The 17,837-nt window shown below is 41.9% G+C and overlaps 1 protein-coding gene across 3 annotated transcripts in view; it reads left to right on the forward strand.

Annotated features, from left to right (window-relative positions):
• Window positions 1-10,703, forward strand: part of hdac8 (histone deacetylase 8) — a 125,226-nt gene extending 114,523 nt beyond the window's left edge. For all 3 annotated transcript variants that reach the window (XM_070883027.1, XM_070883029.1, XM_070883028.1), the window contains exons 10-11: window positions 598-703; window positions 9,450-10,703. In XM_070883027.1, coding sequence (XP_070739128.1) covers window positions 598-703; window positions 9,450-9,472 — 129 coding nt within the window. In that variant the 3' untranslated portion in view covers window positions 9,473-10,703. The remainder of the gene's footprint in view (window positions 1-597; window positions 704-9,449) is intronic.
• The last annotated feature ends 7,134 nt before the right edge of the window (window positions 10,704-17,837 follow it).

Genomic DNA, 17,837 nt, shown 5'->3' on the forward strand with positions numbered 1-17,837 from the left:
ACTAGTTGTTGATTTAGGTTGAAACGTGATCACTGAATATCGGGAGTTGAGAAAACTCAGTAGCTCGACTCTTCCTGAGAGGAACAGAATCCTGGACACTAATTCCAAGCAGCACTGATTGAAGTCTTTTTTCTAGTTCCTGGCTTTAAATAATTATATAATTTGATCATGTTTCCAACTGAGTCAATAATCAAGGCAACTGCTACATATATGCATCAGAGATCTTCAGCAGAGAGAAGAAGGGGTGAAGAGAGGGTTAGTTCGGGAGCATTGAGGTCCTTGTATATTTTGTGTACTTGCAAAACTTGAGTTGCGGGTGGTTGGGGCAAGTTTCCAAATGCAAGACTGCCTCTTGACGCACATATATGAAAGCTTAAACATGTATGGCTTCTTAAATATAGCTAACTTTAAATGACAGTCTTTGCATCTCTTTTCATCCTCTGCCACCCCGTTAACCAAAATAATATTGAGTTCAAAGAACGAGTTCTAATCGCAAAACCATTTTCCTTGGATATTATTTTCAAATGTCATTTCCAAGAGAAGCTTAACATAGCTGCAGACTTTTCAATGCCATTACTAACCCGATTGATTTCATAGTATTTTACAGAATATGGGCCTGATTATGTACTGGAAATCACTCGAAGCTGCAGGACCGATCAGAATGATCCCCAGCAGATTGAACAGATACTTAGCACGATCCGAGGTAAGTAGGGCATACTCTCATTAAATTGGGATAATCAGACAAGTTCATGTTAGAAAGGTAGCAAATTCCTTGAGTGTGTTCAGGACAGATTTCTGCAACAATATGTCCTAGAACCAACCAAGGGGCAGGCCATATTAGATTTAATGATGAGTAATGAGCCAGATATAGTTAACAGCCTAATGGTGCTTGTACATTTATCTAATAACAACCATAATGTGATTGAATTCAAAGTTGGTGAGAACATTGCAGATGCCCTAACCATGATCTTCTAAAGTTCTCTTGATTTTGGAACCATTTCTTTAGATTGGAAAATTGCACATGTCACTCCGCTATTTAAGAATGGTGAGAGGGAGAAACCAGGGAATTATAGACTGGTTAGCCTTACATCCGTTGTCTGGAAATTACTAGAGTCTGTAATTAAGGATAGAGTGACTGAATACCTTGAAAATGTTCAGTTGATCAGAGCGAGCCAGCATGGATTTATAATGGGTAGATCATGCCTGACAAACCTGATTGAATTTTTTGAAGAGGTGACTAAAGTAGTGGACAGGGTAATGTCTATGGATGTTATTTATGTGAACTTCCAGAAGGCATTGATAAAGTTCCTCATAAGAGACTAAAGTTGAAGCTTATGGAGGGCAAATTATTGACCAGCTGAGGCGATCGGCTGAGCAGCATGAGACAGAATAGAGATAATGGGTAGGTACTTTAATTGGCAGGATAAGACTCGTGGCATCCCACAGGGATCTGTGTTGAGGCCTCAACAATTCACTGTATTTATTAACAACTTAAATGATAGGATAGCGAGCCACATATCCAAATTTGCTGATGCCACAAAGATGGGTGTTGCCTCCCTGGTGCAAGGGTCAAGGATGTCTCGGAGCGGATGCAGGACATTCTGCAAAGGGAGGGTGAACAGCCAGTTGTCGTGGTGCACATAGGTAAAGGTAAAAAACGGGATGAGGTCCTACGAGACAAATTTAGGGAGCTAGGAGCTAAATTAAAAAGTAGGACCTCAAAAGTAGTGATCTCAGGATTGCTACCAGTACCATGTGCTCGTCAGAGTAGAAATCGCAGGATAGCTCAGATGAATACGTGGCTTGAGGAGTGGTGCAAAAGGGAGGGATTCAAATTCCTGGGACATTGGAAATGGTTCTGGGGGAGGTGGGACCAGTACAAACCGGATGATCTGCACCTGGGCAGGATCGGAACCAATGTCCTAGGGGGGAGTGTTTGCTCGTGCTGTTTGGGAGGAGTTAACCTAACATGGCAGGGGGATGGGAATCTATGCAGGGAGACAGAGGGAAATAAAATGGAGGCAGAAGCAAAAGATAGAAAGGAGAATAGTAAAAGTGGAGGGCAGAGAAACCCAAGGCAAAAAACAAAAAGGGCTACATTACAGCAAAATTCTAAAGGGGCAAAGTGTGTTAAAAAGTCAAGCCTGAAGGCTCTGTGCCTCAATGCGAGGAGTATTCGGAATAAGGTGGACGAATTAACTGCGCAGACAGCAGTTAACGGATATGATGTAATTGGCATCACGGAGACATGGCTCCAGGGTGACCAAGGCTGAGAACTCAACATCCAGGGGTATTCAACATTTAGGAAGGATAGGCAGAGAGGAAAAGGAGGCGGGGTGGCGTTGCTGGTTAAAGAGGAAATTAATGCAATAGTAAGGAGGGACATTAGCCTGGATGATGTGGAATCGGTATGGGTGGAGCTGCGGAATACTAAAGGGCAGAAAACGTTAGTGGGAGTTGTGTACAGACCACCAAACAGTAGTAGTGAGGTTGGGGACAGCATCAAACAAGAAATAAGGGATGCGTGCAATAAAGGTACCGCAGTTATCATGGGCGACTTTAATCTACATATTGATTGGGCTAACCAAACTGGTAGTAATGCGGTGGAGGAGGATTTCCTGGAGTGTATTAGGGATGGTTTTCTCGACCAATATGTCGAGGAACCAACCAGAGAGCTGGCCATCCTAGACTGGGTGATGTGTAATGAGAAAGGACTAATTAGCAATCTTGTTGTGCGAGGCCCCTTGGGGAAGAGTGATCATAATATAGTAGAATTCTTTATTACGCTGGAGAGTGACACGGTTAATTTGGAAACTAGGGTCCTGAACTTAAGGAAAGGTAACTTCGACGGTATGAAGCGTGAATTACTAGAATAGACTGGCCAAGGATACTTAAAGGGTTGACGGTGGATAAGCAATGGCAAACATTTAAAGATCACATGGATGAACTTCAGCAATTGTACATCCCTGTCTGGAGTAAAAATAAAACGGGGAAGGTGGCTCAACCGTGGCTAACAAGAGAAATTAAGGATAGTGTTAAAACCAAGGAAGAGGCATATAAATTGGCTAGAAAAAGTAACAAACCTGAGGACTGGGAGAAATTTAGAATTCAACAGAAGAGGAGTAAGGGTTTAATTAAGAGGGGGATAATCGAATACGAGAGGAAGCGTGCAGGGAACATAAAAACTGACTGCAAAAGCTTCTATAAATACGTGAAGAGAAAAAGATTAGTGAAGACAAATGTAGGTCCCTTGCAGTCGGATTCAGGTGAATTTATAATGAGGAACAAAGAAATGACAGACCAATTGAACAAATACTTTGGTTCTGTCTTCACGAAGGAAGACACAAATAACCTTCCGAATGTCCTAGGGGACAGTGGGTCTAGTGAGAAGGAGGAACTGAGGGATATCCTTATTAGGCGGGAAATTGTGTAAGGGAAATTGATGGGATTGAAGGCTGATAAATCCCCAGGGCCTCTGCATCCCAGAGTATTTACGGAAGTGGCCCTAGAAACAGTTGGATGCATTGGTGATCATTTTCCAACAGTCTATTGACTCTGGATCAGTTCCTATGGACTGGAGGGTAGCTAATGTAACACCACTTTTTAAAAAAGGAGGGAGAGAGAAAACAAGTAATTATAGACCGGTTAGCCTGACATCAGTAGTGGGGAAAATGTTGGAATCAATCATTAAGGATGAAATAGCAGTGCATTTGGAAAGCAGTGACAGGATCGGTCCAAGTCAGCATGGATTTATGAAAGGGAAATCACGCTATGACGAATCTTCTGGAATTTTTTGAGGATGTAACTAGCAGAGTGGACAAGGGAGAACCAGTGGATGTGGTGTATTTGGACTTTCAAAAGGCTTTTGACAAGGTCCCGCACAAGAGATTGGTGTGCAAAGTCAAAACGCATGGTATTGGGGGTAATGTACTGATGTGGATAGAGAACTGGTTGGCAGACAGGAAGCAGAGAGTCGGAATAAACGGGTCCTTTTTAAGAATGGCAGGCAGTGACTAATGGAGTGCTGCAGGGCTCAGTGCTGGGACCCCAGCTCTTTGCAATATACATTAACGATTTGGATGAAGGAATTGAATGTAATATCTCCAAGTTTACATATGACACTAAACTGGGTGGCGGTGTGAGCTAAGAGGCTGCAGGGTGACTTGGACAGGTTAGGTGAGTGGGCAAATTCATGGCAGATGCAGTATAATGTGGATAAATGTGAGGTTATCCATTTTGGGGGAAAAAACACGAAGGCAGAATGTTATCTGAATGGCGGCAGATTAGGAAAAGGGGAGGTGCAACGAGACCTGGGTGTCATGGTTCATCAGTCATTGAAGGTTGGCATGCAGGTACAACAGGCGGTGAAGAAGGCAAATGGTATGTTGGCCTTCATAGCTAGGGGATTTGAGTATAGGAGCAGAGAGGTCTTACTGCAGTTGTACAGGGCCTTAGTGAGGCCTCACCTGGAATATTGTGTTCAGTTTTGGTCTCCTAGTCTGAGGAAGGACGTTCTTGCTATTAAGGGAGTGCAGCAAAGGTTCACCAGACTAGTTCCAAGGATGGCAGGACTGTCATATGAGGAGAGACTGGATCAACTGGGCCTTTATTCATTGGAGTTTAGAAGGATGAGAGGGGATCTCATAGAAACGTATAAGATTCTGACGGGACTGGACAGGTTAGATGCGGGAAGAATGTTCCCGATGTTGGGGAGGTCCAGAACCAGGGGACATAGTCTTAGGATAAGGGGTAGGCCATTTTGGACTGAGATGAGGAGAAACTTCTTCACTCAGAGAGTTGTTAACCTATGGAATTCCCTGCTGCAGCAAAATGTTGATGCCAGTTCATTGGATATATTCAAGAGGGAGTTAGATATGGCCCTTACGGCTAAGGGGATCAAGGGGTATGGAGAGAAAGCAGGAAATGGGTACTAAGGGAATGATCAGCCATGATCTTATTGAATGGTGGTGCAGGCTCGAAGGGCCGAATGGCCTACTCCTGCACCTATTTTCTATGTTTCTATGTTTTTATTGCAAGCCATGTAGATGGAAGCATAACATTACAAAGAGATATTAATACATTAAGTGAATGGGCAAAACTGTAGCAAAGGAATTTTAATATAGGCAAGTGTGAGGCCATCCACTTTGGAACTAAAAAGGATAGATCAGAGTATTTTCTAAAGGGTGAAAAGCTAGAAACAGTGGAGGTCCAAATAGATTTGGGGGTCCATGTACGTAGATCATTAAAATGTCATGGGCAGGTACAAAAAATAATCAAAATGGCTAATGGAATGCTGGCCTTGGAGGATTACAGCTGCACAAAGTTCGGTTAGATCACACCTGGAGTACTGTGGCATCACACCTTAGGAAGGATATGTTGGCCTTTGAGGGAGTGCAGCATAGATTTACTAGAATTATACCTTGTCTCCATGGCAAGATTACATTAACTAGGGTTGAATTCTCTGGAATTTAGAAGATGAGTTGATTTGATTTTTTTTCAAGATATTAAAAGGAACTGAAAGGATAGATAGAGAGAAACTATTCCCGCTGGTTAAGGAATCTAGGACTAGGGGACATAGCCTAAAAATTAGAGCCAGGCCTTTCAAGAGCGAAGTTAGCAAACACTTCTACACGCAAAGGGTGGTAGAAGTTTTGAACTCTCTTCCACCAATGATAACTGATGCAAGGTCAATTGTTAATTTTAAATCTAAGATTGATAGATTTTTGTTAACCAAAAATATTAAGTGATATGGGGGAAAGGTGGGTATATGGAGTTAGGATCAGCCATGGTCTCGTTGAATGGCGGCAGAACAGCCTCGAGGGACTAAATGGCCTACTCCTGTTCCTATGTTTCTAATGGTAGAAACCCCAAGTCAGCCCTGGTTGGACTCACTATTATTGATTTTAACATCTAAGTTCTGGATATTGGCGTCCAAGCTTCCTTAAGGAGGTGTTTTTTTCCAGTCCGGGTATGGTAATCTGAGGGAGGTAAAACTAAATTGGGATATCCATCTCCTGCATTTAGGAGAAAGGTTGTTAAATGTTTAAAATTGGCAGTTGACTGACCCTAGGATGACTGTACTTCCAATTTTCCTTAATGATCCTATCATCTATGGGGAATTTCCTGGCCTGCCTTTGGTACATCCCCATAATAGCAAGGCAAAGATCAAACATTTTCCCCGCCACATTCAATGGCGAAGTTCATTGACGCATTAATGAGTTGATGCTGACTTTCTCCAGAGAACACAACTGCTTGCATTTATACAGCTCCTTTAATGTAGTAAAATGTCCCACGGCAGTTCACATGAGCATTATCCAACAAAATTTGACAAAATAAAACTTAAAAAGAGTAAAACTGTGAGCCAAGCTCTGGGACAGAACTAGTCTGCTCTTGAAATTGGAGTTATCTTCTACCTGCCAAGATCCCATGATCTGTTGACATTTTTCCAGCATTGGGAGATTAGGCTGGATCCTTCTGTGATTTACATTTTTAATAAAATGTCACTTTGTTTTAAAAGAAGCAGGGCTGCTTAAGTATACCTACACAACATTGGGCAGTATGTTTTTACTGTATGGAGTCCAGAAAACCTATACTACACCCTCTACTTTTAAAGTGGAAGCATTATGTTTCCCATTTAAATGTACAGGACACAGGTCATTGTGATTTGATATTGATGTAATCACACTGCCATTGTTTTGGGGCTGCAATGTAATAAATTCAATATGATCTGCACAAATATAAACATTTAACCTTTTGGAGACTGCAGGGCATGACATTGTTTTGAAAAATTACCAAACACAATACACTTCTACATCTATTAGCCTTTTCTAAATCAAAGAAAATTAGGTGTCGTTGCAGAAATCCAAATGAGATTGTGCTAATCTTGACTTCTTGAAATCTATATGGGAAAATCTTTTAATGAGACTATTGCTTAATATCAGCAAACATCAAGTTCATGTGAATTACATTAGGGGGCCAATAATCTGCTGCGCTGAAACACATTGGGCGGCCGTAATAGCAGGCATGGAAACCTGAGGCCTGCTGTGCATCTAATGCACCTAGGGTCCCTAATGTGGACAATCAGCTTAAAGGATACTGAGAGCTTGCATACAAGCAGTCCATTAGGCTCATTAGGTCCTCCCATTCTGCCCCCCCCCCCCATAATAAATTTAGGAAGCTGCCCCACATTGTAAATGGTGCACCTGAGCATCTCTCCAGCTCCAGAGAGTCCATTTGGAGCTGGTGCTGATGATGAAACCCTATTTTTTTTAAACTGGGCGTGTCACCCTTACCCATTGCTGTGTGTGCCTAGAGCCATTGCTCTCCTTGCTTATCCTCAGCACTTAACGGGCTATTGACATCCAAAATTCCAGTTTCATGAGCATCAGAAAATTATTCAAATGGGCTGAGCATGTGTTGTCTGGAAACATCGGATTATTATTTCACGGGCACATGGAACACTTTAACAATGCTGGCACTGGTGGCAAATGTGCAAAAGTTAGTTTTTTGACTCCTAGATATAGGTAATCATGCAAAAATCGTTCAAAGTGCAAAAGCAGACAATGATGGTACGTATGTGATGTAATAAAACAGTAATGTTTTGTTCTTAATTGTGACACATGGATCCTGTTACAACCTTGAAAAGGATTATATAAACTTAAATTATTAAGACTTATAGGGCCCAAGTTTTGGCCTCAGTTGCTCCTGATTTTTTGGAGCAACTGGGGTAGAACAGAGTATCTTAGAAATTCAAATTCTCGGCATTTAGTTTGCTCCAGTTCTAGTCAGTTAGAACAGTTTCACTTTGGAACAGAATTTTTTTTTCAAAAGGGGGCGTGTCCGGCCACTTCCGCCTGTTTTCAAAGTTTCGTCAGTGAAAACTTACTCCAAACTAACTTAGAATGGAGTAAGTGAAGATTTTTGTACGCTCGAAAAAACCTTGTCTACACTTTAGAAAATCAGGCGTAGGTTACAAATCAGGCGTAAGGAATGTGGTGGGGGGGGGTTTAAAGGGAAGTTTACAAACATTAAACACTTCAGTTTTACAAATAAAGAGCCATCATCAATAATAAATGATAAAACATCAATAAATCAACCAATAAATCAATCAAAAAAAATTAATAAGAAATAATTTTTGTTTTAAATCAAAAATTCAATAAATAAAACATTTTCTACTTACCGACTGCAGCACCGGATGACCCCCCCCCCCCCCCCCCCCAGTGTGTCTCTGTCAGTGTCTCGATCTCTCTGTCTGTCTGTGTCTCTCACTCTCTGTCTGTCAGTGTCTGTGTTTCTGACAGCGAAGGGAGTGAGAGGGGGGTGGCAGAGGGAGAGAGGGGGGGGGCAGAGGGAGAGAGGGGGGAGTAGAGGGAGAGAGGAGGGGGAGGAGAGCAGGGGGAGTGAGGGGGCAGGGGGATGGAGGAGGAGAAGAGGAAGGGGGGGAAGGGGGAGAGGGAGGAGGAGAAGGAGGGGGAAAGGAGAAGGGGGTGGGAGAGGCTGAACGGGCCGGGCCCGGCCAGGCCCAAGACTTCGGGCAGGGCCCGTCCCCAGCACCAGATTTACAGGTAGGTGGCGTGGGGTCGGGAGCGCGGGTCGGGTCGGGGTCAGGAGCACGGGTCGGGTCGGGTCTGGTCTGCGGGGCGGGGAGGGGCGGCGGTTGGGAGCGCGGGTCGGGGGGTTGGGGGGGTGGAAGGATGGAGGTCGGGTTGGTTCGGGTAGGGTGGGGGGTGGAGGGAGCGTGGGTCGGTTTGGGGGCGGTGGGGGGGGGGGGGAGGTCAGGTTGGGTCCGGTCCGGTCCGGGGGGGTGGCGCGAAAAACGGGCGTCCAGGTCGGCGGCGCGGCCCGAAACTTGGGCCCATAGAATCAAATCTTGTTCTTTATCACATTTTACTATATCAGAAGCTGGTTAATTGGGCATTACTGATGGTTTGCTAAATGGAAAATTCAAGTTCAGTTATAATTGACTATCACAGGATGTATTCACTCTATATCTTCATTAAAAATTTGCATTATATGACCTGAGTATTTCCTGGATCTAAACTGGAATAAATGTTTTTAAATAGTACAGTTTAAAAGATTGAAACAGTGCCTGCACACACATACAGATGTGCTTCCCATCTTCCCCAGATAATTGGAAATGGAAACTTGTCATATAATGAACTATATTCTGACATTGCAGCAGTACGACAATGTCTGTCTGTCAGTTGTGCAGAAGCAGTCTTTCTAAAGAAAACCCTGTTATGATTGTATGGTTTAATGTTTATCAAGCCAATCTATTTCTGCAGCTTAATGAGAATGCAGCTAGATTTGATAAAATGAGGATCTGATTCCATTTGATTACCACTTTTCTGAATATGATTTGAAGTTAATCTGCTAGTGGCACTGTGCTGTGAACCAATGAGGGCAAAAGTTTAAGTGAAAATATTGTGTTTTTTGTGTGTGTTTTCCAGGAAATCTAAAGAATGTAACTTAATATGTGGTGGGGAGTGAGCGGAAGGCTAGAGAAGCCTTTTAACCGAATACAGTCTGTAGCTGCAGGGGAGACTTGGACGAAATTACTTGCAAGTTCCAGGATAACAGATGTTCATTGAGACTTGAAGCTGCAGTTAACTCTTTCTTGTTCAACTATATAGGACAGACCGTCAGACATTCAAGGACTGCAGTATCCTGTTGTATTTGCTTTTTTATTAACCTCATTATGTTGTAAAAATATTTTTTTATTCATTTTTAGCTGTGGCAATGAAATGTGCCCCATAGTGGAGTTGCAATTTAAGTTGTGTTTGGCCAAAGAACCTGCCAATTATATATGCTGGGATTCAAATAGCATTTTGCTTTCTGTCCCTAGATGTGGTGCTAATATCTTGACTTGGTTCAAAGTGAAAACACTGTTTTAATCAGTTTTATCTGCTGCAGAGAAATTGCAAAAAGAGAAAATTAAACTTGTCAAAAATTAAGATATCTAGGTCGCAACATAATGCTCCAGTTCTTATGGGAGCTCCTGGATTTTTGCTTTATGTACTCCACCTGACAATTTTCTTGGCAAGGTTTTCAGAGGGAGAAATGTCTCTGAAGGCCAAGGCCTCACTAAAGGTGGGAGAAAGAAGCATGCGAGCATGAATCTGCCTTCCTCCATGGCCATTCAAAGAGTATCTCTTAACTTCTGGTTACAAAATGTAGGATGAAACCTGCCCTTTTTGGAAGAATGGTGCATAACACATAGAGAAGGGGATAAAATCATTTTAAAATCAGAGTGGGGAAACCACTAAAAGTTTCAAACAAAAGGTTAAAGTTAGTCATTTTCTGTGAACATAACTTCTTTAATTCCTCACTGTTTCCTTTGGGTTCTTTTCCAGGGCTTTCTCATATTTTAATCCAAGCATATTTAGATGTGTGTGGTTGTTTTCATCATTTTCCCCTGGGGGCCCTTAGTGAGGCAATAACTCTGTGATGGCGTAGAACCTGGCTCTCCTGCTTTGCTAAGCAAACCTCCAGTCTGCTGATGCATGGAGTGACATTGCCTATAGGAAATTTCTCTCAAATTTACACCGATTTCAATTCTCAACTCTGGAAAGGATCAGTGAAAATAAATGGTTCTGGTGGTGTTTGAGTTAAAAGCTAAAATTTGGAACAACAGTTGCATGTTTTTTTGAAGCATGTTCACAGACTGAGAATGACAGCTGCCACCAATTAAAGCAATATTTTTAGTTGATCGATTTACTGGTCAAAATGAATACTTTTAACCGTAACTTTATAACAAGGGTGTCTAACCTGCAGCCCAGAGCCATATGTAGTCCCTGAACATAAGCAGTCTGTCTCCTCTTGATTTATCCTGTTCGATATTTACTGGGTGGAGGTTTGGAAAATAGTGTTCTTGGTGATACTTCATTGGTGCAGAAACCCTAAAGTAGTACTGGAAGAGCTATTAGTATTAGCAACTTGACATTTGTGCAAATTAATGGGAAACTGGATACAGGGTACAAGCTTAATATGTGGCCCTTAAGGACAAGAGCTTGGAAATTCCTGTGCTATAAGATAAGTGCCAGTCTCACCTAGATATCACTAAATGTATCTTTAAAAAGCAAATATCAATATTGGTAACCTTAATGGTTTAATTATTAGAAGTTCTGATTAATATCCTTTTATTTCTTTTTAAATGTATTTGTTTAGGGTTAGGGTTAGGGTTGCTTTTGACGTCTTGAAGAGACTGAAGTGGAGAAGTTACTAAGCCCAACACCATGAGGGAGCTGAATTAGCACCAAAAGCAATAGAGCAACTAAAACAGTCTGCTGTCTGTAGGCCAAACAGAGCGAGGGAGCTGCATTAATATCAATATAATTATAAGCCATTTTTATATTTCTCTTCAGACCCGTGCTCGTGATCCCAACTCCTGACACCTGTATCTCCTGCAGCATTTGAAATACAAAAGTAAACTTGTCACGATTTACTGAGACTGGCAGCAGGGAAGAGGCATTTTCTGGTTCTTCCTATTATGTGGTCTAAGAGAATTCCAGCAAGTTGATTTTTCTGCTCATAGTTGGCTGCATGTGATGTGGGCATACCACTAACAAGGGTCTGAGCGTGACATAAAAGCAGTCATGAGTACTGGCTGGCAAGTCTTACTGAGCCCAACAACACTAGGGAATTGAATTAACCAATAGAGATGCAATTGTAACCACTGAATGCTGGTTGTAGGGTGGTATTGTGAGAGGTTTTACTCTGTGGTTGGCACACAGTTAAAATAACATGATTGCTAGCTATTGTCTCTACTTCTGTTGATGTAAATTCAACTCCCTCACACATCAAACACAGTAAGTCCTCTAACCTCACATCAAGTCATCTAACCAGTTTCCCCTAATTATGTCATCGGCACTCACAGTTTGAACAAAAATATACAGATAAAAATAGTGGTTATAATGAAATGTTGCTATTGCGTTGGAGAATGGATAAACTCCACTTCTAGTAGCATAAAACACTCTATATAAATAGGCACAGATACTAAGAAAATTCTGAACAAGCAAGATTTTTTTTGTTAGGGCTTGCATTTGAAAAGTGCCTTACCAGTTTCAAATGTCTGTGCTTCCCACAATGAATTACTTTTGGAGTGCAGTGACCGTTGATTTTTAGGCAAGCCTGGCAATGTCCCACTAACGGCCATAAGATGATCAGTTAGGTTTTTGGTGATATTGGTTGAGGGAGGAATGTTGGTTAAGACTCAATCAAGAGGGATCTGGGACAGAATTAAAACCAAAAAAGAGTAAGGAATAAATTGAACAAAAGTAGAAAACATAAGAGTAAAGGAGAAGAGTAACAAGAACATTTAATAAATAATCAAATAAATCAAATGTGGAAAATTGAAAGCAGAAAGTAGCAAAAGGGCAGCAAAGTGAGAGAAAATTTAAAATCAAAAAAGTTTAAAGTAAAGTGAAAATGAAGGCGAGGAAGAGACACCGTTCAGTTCTCTAGTCCTTGCCTTCATAACATCATCAGCATCATGCAGGCATTGATGGGGAGTCCAATCTAGATGGAACTGGCACTGTCAATTTCTGAACCCACCATTCCTGAGTGCCCCTAATTTCACAGATTCTGTCTTTGGTTGAGAGGTCTGCCACATCCTTTTGCACTCACCAAAGCATTCCTGTGAAATTTCTTCTTGTTTATTATAATGAAAAACAATTCCTTTTGAGAGCATTGTCACAGTTCATCTGTGGAGGTTAATAAAAAAGAAAGGATACTTCAGCTTTAACCAATCTACTCGTCACCAGCATCTTGTTGTCATTGCTTGTTTTTTTTAAACACATTTTTTAAACTAAGTCCTATTTAAGTGTATTTTAAACATAGGGTTTTAACTATACCTCAGCCTTATTAAAGAGTTTGGTGGCATTTTTTTTACCAATATTAAAGAGCCAAACTCTAATGGTATTTTGTACATTGTTCCTGTTACTGTTTCTTATTTTTGCAATTTTTGTGGTGGCCAGAACCTATACAATAAGTGGTTATTAATAAATGGAATTCCAAATGCCAACTATTTCTCTTTACTTTCAGACGGTGCTCCTTTAACAGGATTTCTAGAGGCTAGCCCAAGGGTTTAGTTTTGCTATTTTTCTTCAGCCTCCTGGACTTCTATGTGCTGCATTATTCTTCCTTTTTCCCTATGTGGGCACAAGTCTAGCAGAGCACCCAAGAGGGAAATAATGAGAACCCTCCATTGAAAAGGATCTTTTAGCTTCATGATAACCATATGATCTGTTCCAGTGCTGTATACCACCTTACCATTGGCAACAATGTAATTTTTGTTGTTACTTCTCTCTTTTCATCTCCAATTTTCATTGCACCCCATTTCTCGTGACAGCATTGTCTCCTTGGCATATTATTTCCATGCACCCCAGTCATCCTCTGATTCAACACCCAAGTCACCATTATTGACACTGCAAGTCCTGACAATGAAGGGCTATTAAATCATGGCATCACAGTCAAGCCAGATCCTGTTCTATATACATACATATGAATTTCCAGCAAGAGTAACTGGAGAGTGACCAGAGCAAGAACCTTGGCTGATTTTCTCATTTCTTACCCATGGCATTGACATTTATTATAGCACCCCATATGTACAATGATCTGGTCGAGCTCAGCTAACTCAGTAGCCCAGGGATCCAACAGTGAGTATTTTTGGTCTGTATGGCTCAGCTACTGATGAGATAACCTATCTGTTGACAATCTCTGGTCTATGTTGAATCAGATAACGTCAGTTGGAGTGATGGTAGGAACAGTACAATTGACCACAGTGCTGATAAGTTACAGTGAATAAAGTAACATTTCCTGATTGTTGTCCAGCGACTTCACGTGTAATTCTTCTGTGGTTCAACAGCCTGTCAACACTGATTAGGCTCATACACAAAAAATGGACACTCAGGTGAGGTACCAAGAGGCAACCAATGTCCCAGGAGCCATATCCCAGCAATCCTTAATGGCTTCAAGAGTGGAATACAGAAAATTGGCAACAAACAAAATCCATATTTTTGAAGGTTATTTGCATCCATCTACTTTCATGGCTGGAGTCAGTTCACAAGCAGTTGCTTTGCTAGTGGCACTGGATCCCAATTTCCGGGCTTTGCACAGTCAGTGGCAACACCAAAGTTAACTTGCTGAGACCAGGGCCCAGGAAGATGCAGTTATAAAGAAGAGCTTTCCTGGCCTAGGAGCTAGCAGCACTAGTATAGTATGTACTTATTCCAATAAAAAAGCAGAATCACAGACAAGAACCATCCAAAACAGAAAAGATTTAGAAAGGTATGTAAAAAGGTTCATGTTGAATAGGAACTACTTAATTGCAAACATTCCCACCCGATGCATTTCCTCAGGCAGGGCTTTAATTTCAAGCATCAATATTGCTCATAAGCCAGTGTCTAAAGGGTGTACAATAATGGTCTGTTCGTATGCCTTCTGTGTGAATGAGTGTCTGGTCTCTCAATCTACCCCTTAATAATGTGGCTCAGTTCAGACGTTTTTTGAGAATCATGGGAAATGATTTGCAACGATTACATAAGAACATAACAAATAGGAGCAGGAGTAGGCCATTTGGCCCCTCGAGCCTGCTCCACTCAATAACATCACGGCCTCAACTCCACTTCCCTGCTGGCTCCCCATAACCTTTGACTCCCTTATCATTCAAAAACCTGTACATCTCCACCTTAAATATATTCAATGACCCAGCCTCCACAGCTCTCTGGGGTAGAGAATTCCAAAGATTCACGACCTTCTGAGAGAAGAAATTCCTCCTCATTTCCGTTTTAAATGGCCGATCCCTTATTCTGAAACTATGCCCTCTAGGTCTATCTTCCTCCATGAGGGGAAATATCCTCTCTGCATCTACCCTGTCGAGCCCTCTCAGAATTTTATACGTTTCAGTAAGGTCATCTCTCATTCTTCTAAACTCCAATGAATATAGGCCCAACTTGCTCAATCTTCATAAGACAATCGCTTCATCTCGGGAATCAACCTCGTGAACCTTCTCTGAACTGCCTCCAATGTAAGTCCTTAAATGAGACCAAAACTGTATGCAGTACTCCAGGTATGGTCTTGCCAACGCCCTGTACAGTGTAGCAGGACATCCCTACTTTTATACTCCACCCCCCTTGCAATAAATGCTAACATTCCATTTGCCTTCCTAATTGCCTGCGTGCTAACATTTTGGCAGATGGAGTATAATGTTGGAAAGTGTGAGGTTATGCACTTTGGCAGGAAAAAATCAAAGAGCAAGTTATTATTTAAATGGAGAAAAATTGTAAAGTGTTGCAGTACAGCGGGACCTGGGAGTACTTATGCATAAAACACAAAAGGTCAGTTTGCAGGTACAGCAAGTGATCAGGAAGGCCAATGGAATCTTGGCCTTTATTGCAAAGGGGATGGAGTAAAAGCAGGAAAGTCTTGCTACAATTATGCAGGGTATTTGTGAGGCCACACCTAGAACACTGCGTACAGTTTTGGTTTCCATATTTAAGCAAGTATATACATTGAAGGCAGTTCAGAGAAGGTTCACTAGGCTGATTCTGGAGATGAGGGGGTTGGCTTATGAGGAAAGATTGAGTAGGTTGGGCCTCGACTCATTAGAATTTAGAAGAATGAGAGGTGATCTTATCGAAACGTATAAGATTATGAGGGCTTGACAAGGTGGATGCAGAGAGGACGTTTCCACTGATAGGGGAGACTAGAATTCTAGGGGGCATAATCTTAGAATAACGGACCGCCCATTTAAAACTGAGATGAGGAATTTCTTCTCTCCCAAGGGTTGTAAATCTGGAATTCACTGCCTCAGAGAGCTGTGGAAGCTGGATCATTGAATAAATTTAAGACCGAGATAGACAGTTTCTTAACTGATAAGGGAATAAAGAGTTATGGGGAGCAGGCAAGTGGACCTGAGTCCATGATTGGATCAGCCATGATCGTATTAAATGACGGAGCAGGCTTGAGGGGCCGTATGGCCTACTGTGCCGATTATGTTCTTATGTTTTGCGTTTCATGTACAAGGACCCCCAGATAACTCTGCACCGCAGCATTTTGTAATATCTCCCCATTAAAATAATTTGCTTTTTTATTTTTCCTACCAATGTGGATAAGAACATAAGAATTAGGAACAGGAGTAGGCCTTCTAGCACCTCGAGCCTGCTCCGCTATTCAACAAGATCATGGCTGATCTGGCCGTGGACTCAGCTCCACTTACCCGCTCGCTCCCCATAACCCTTAATTCCCTTATTGGTTAAAAATCTATCTATCTGTGATTTGAATACATTCAATGAGCTAGCCTCAACTGCTTCCTTGGGCAGAGAATTCCACAGATTCACAACCCTCTGGGAGAAGAAATTCCTTCTCAACTCGGTTTTAAATTGGCTCCCCCATATTTTGAGGCTGTGCCCCCCTAGTTCTAGTCTCCCCGACCAGTGGAAACAACCTCTCTGCCTCTATCTTGTCCATCCCTTTCATTATTTTAAATGTTTCTATAAGATCACCCCTCATCCTTCTGAACTCCAACGAGTAAAGACCCAGCCTACTCAATCTATCATCATAAGGTAACCCCCTCATCTCCGGAATCAACCTAGTGAATTGTCTCTGTACCCCCTCCAAAGCTAGTATATCCTTCCTTTAGTAAGGCGACCAAAATTGCACGCAGTACTCCAGGTGTGGCCTCACCAATACCCTGTACAGTTGCAGCAGGATCTCCCTGCTTTTAGACTCCATCCCTCTCGCAATGAAGGCCAACATTCCATTCGCCTTCCTGATTACCTGCAAACTAACTTTTTGGGATTCATGCACAAGGACCCCCAGGTCCCTCTGCACCGCAGCATGTTGTAATTTCTCCCCATTCAAATAATATTCCCTTTTACTGTTTTTCCTCACATTTTCCCACATTATACTCCAGCTGCCAAATTTTTGCCCACTCACTTAGCCTATCTATATCTCTTCGCAGACTCTTTACATCCTCCTCACAATTTTCTTTCCCACCAATCTTTGTATCAGCAAATTTGGCTACATTACCCTTCCCTTCATCCAAGTCATTAATATAGATTGTAAATAGTTGATGCCCCAGCATTGATCCCTGTGGAGTTACAGTTTTCCAACCTGAAAATGATCCATTCATCCCGACTCTTTTCTGTTATAGCCAATTCTCTATCAATGCTGATATATTACCCCCAACCACGTGAGCTTTTATCTTGTGAAGTAACTTTTTATGTGGCACCTTATTGAATGCATTCTGAAAATCCAAATACACAACATTTACTGGTTTCCCCTTTATCCACCCTGCTCGTTACATTCTCAAAGGCCTCCAGCAAATTTGTCAAACATGATTTAGCTTTCATAAAACCATGCTGACTCCTTGACTGTATTATGATTTTCCCAATGACAGATATTAGGCTAACTGGTCTATAGTTTCCTGCTTCCTGTCTCTTTTTTAAATCTTCTGGGACTTCCCCAGAATCCAGGGAAATTTGGTAGATTATAAGAACATAAGTACATAAGAATTAGGAACAGGAGTAGGCCATCTAGCCCCGCGAGCCTGCTCCGCCATTCAATAAGATCATGGCTGATCTGGCCGTGGACTCGGCTCCACTTACCCACCCGCCCGCTCCCCATAACCCTTAATTCCCTTATTGGTTAAAAATCTATCTATCTGTGACTTGAATACATTCAATGAGCTAGCCTCAACTGCTTCCTTGGGCAGAGATTTCCACAGATTCACAACCCTCTGGGAGAAGAAATTCCTTCTCAACTCGGTTTTAAATTGGCTCCCCCGTATTTTGAGGCTGTGCCCCCTAGTTCTAGTCTCCCCGACCAGTGGAAACAAC

Source organism: Pristiophorus japonicus, chromosome 6 (assembly GCF_044704955.1).
Source record: "Pristiophorus japonicus isolate sPriJap1 chromosome 6, sPriJap1.hap1, whole genome shotgun sequence".
Classification (NCBI taxonomy): Eukaryota; Metazoa; Chordata; class Chondrichthyes; family Pristiophoridae; genus Pristiophorus; species Pristiophorus japonicus.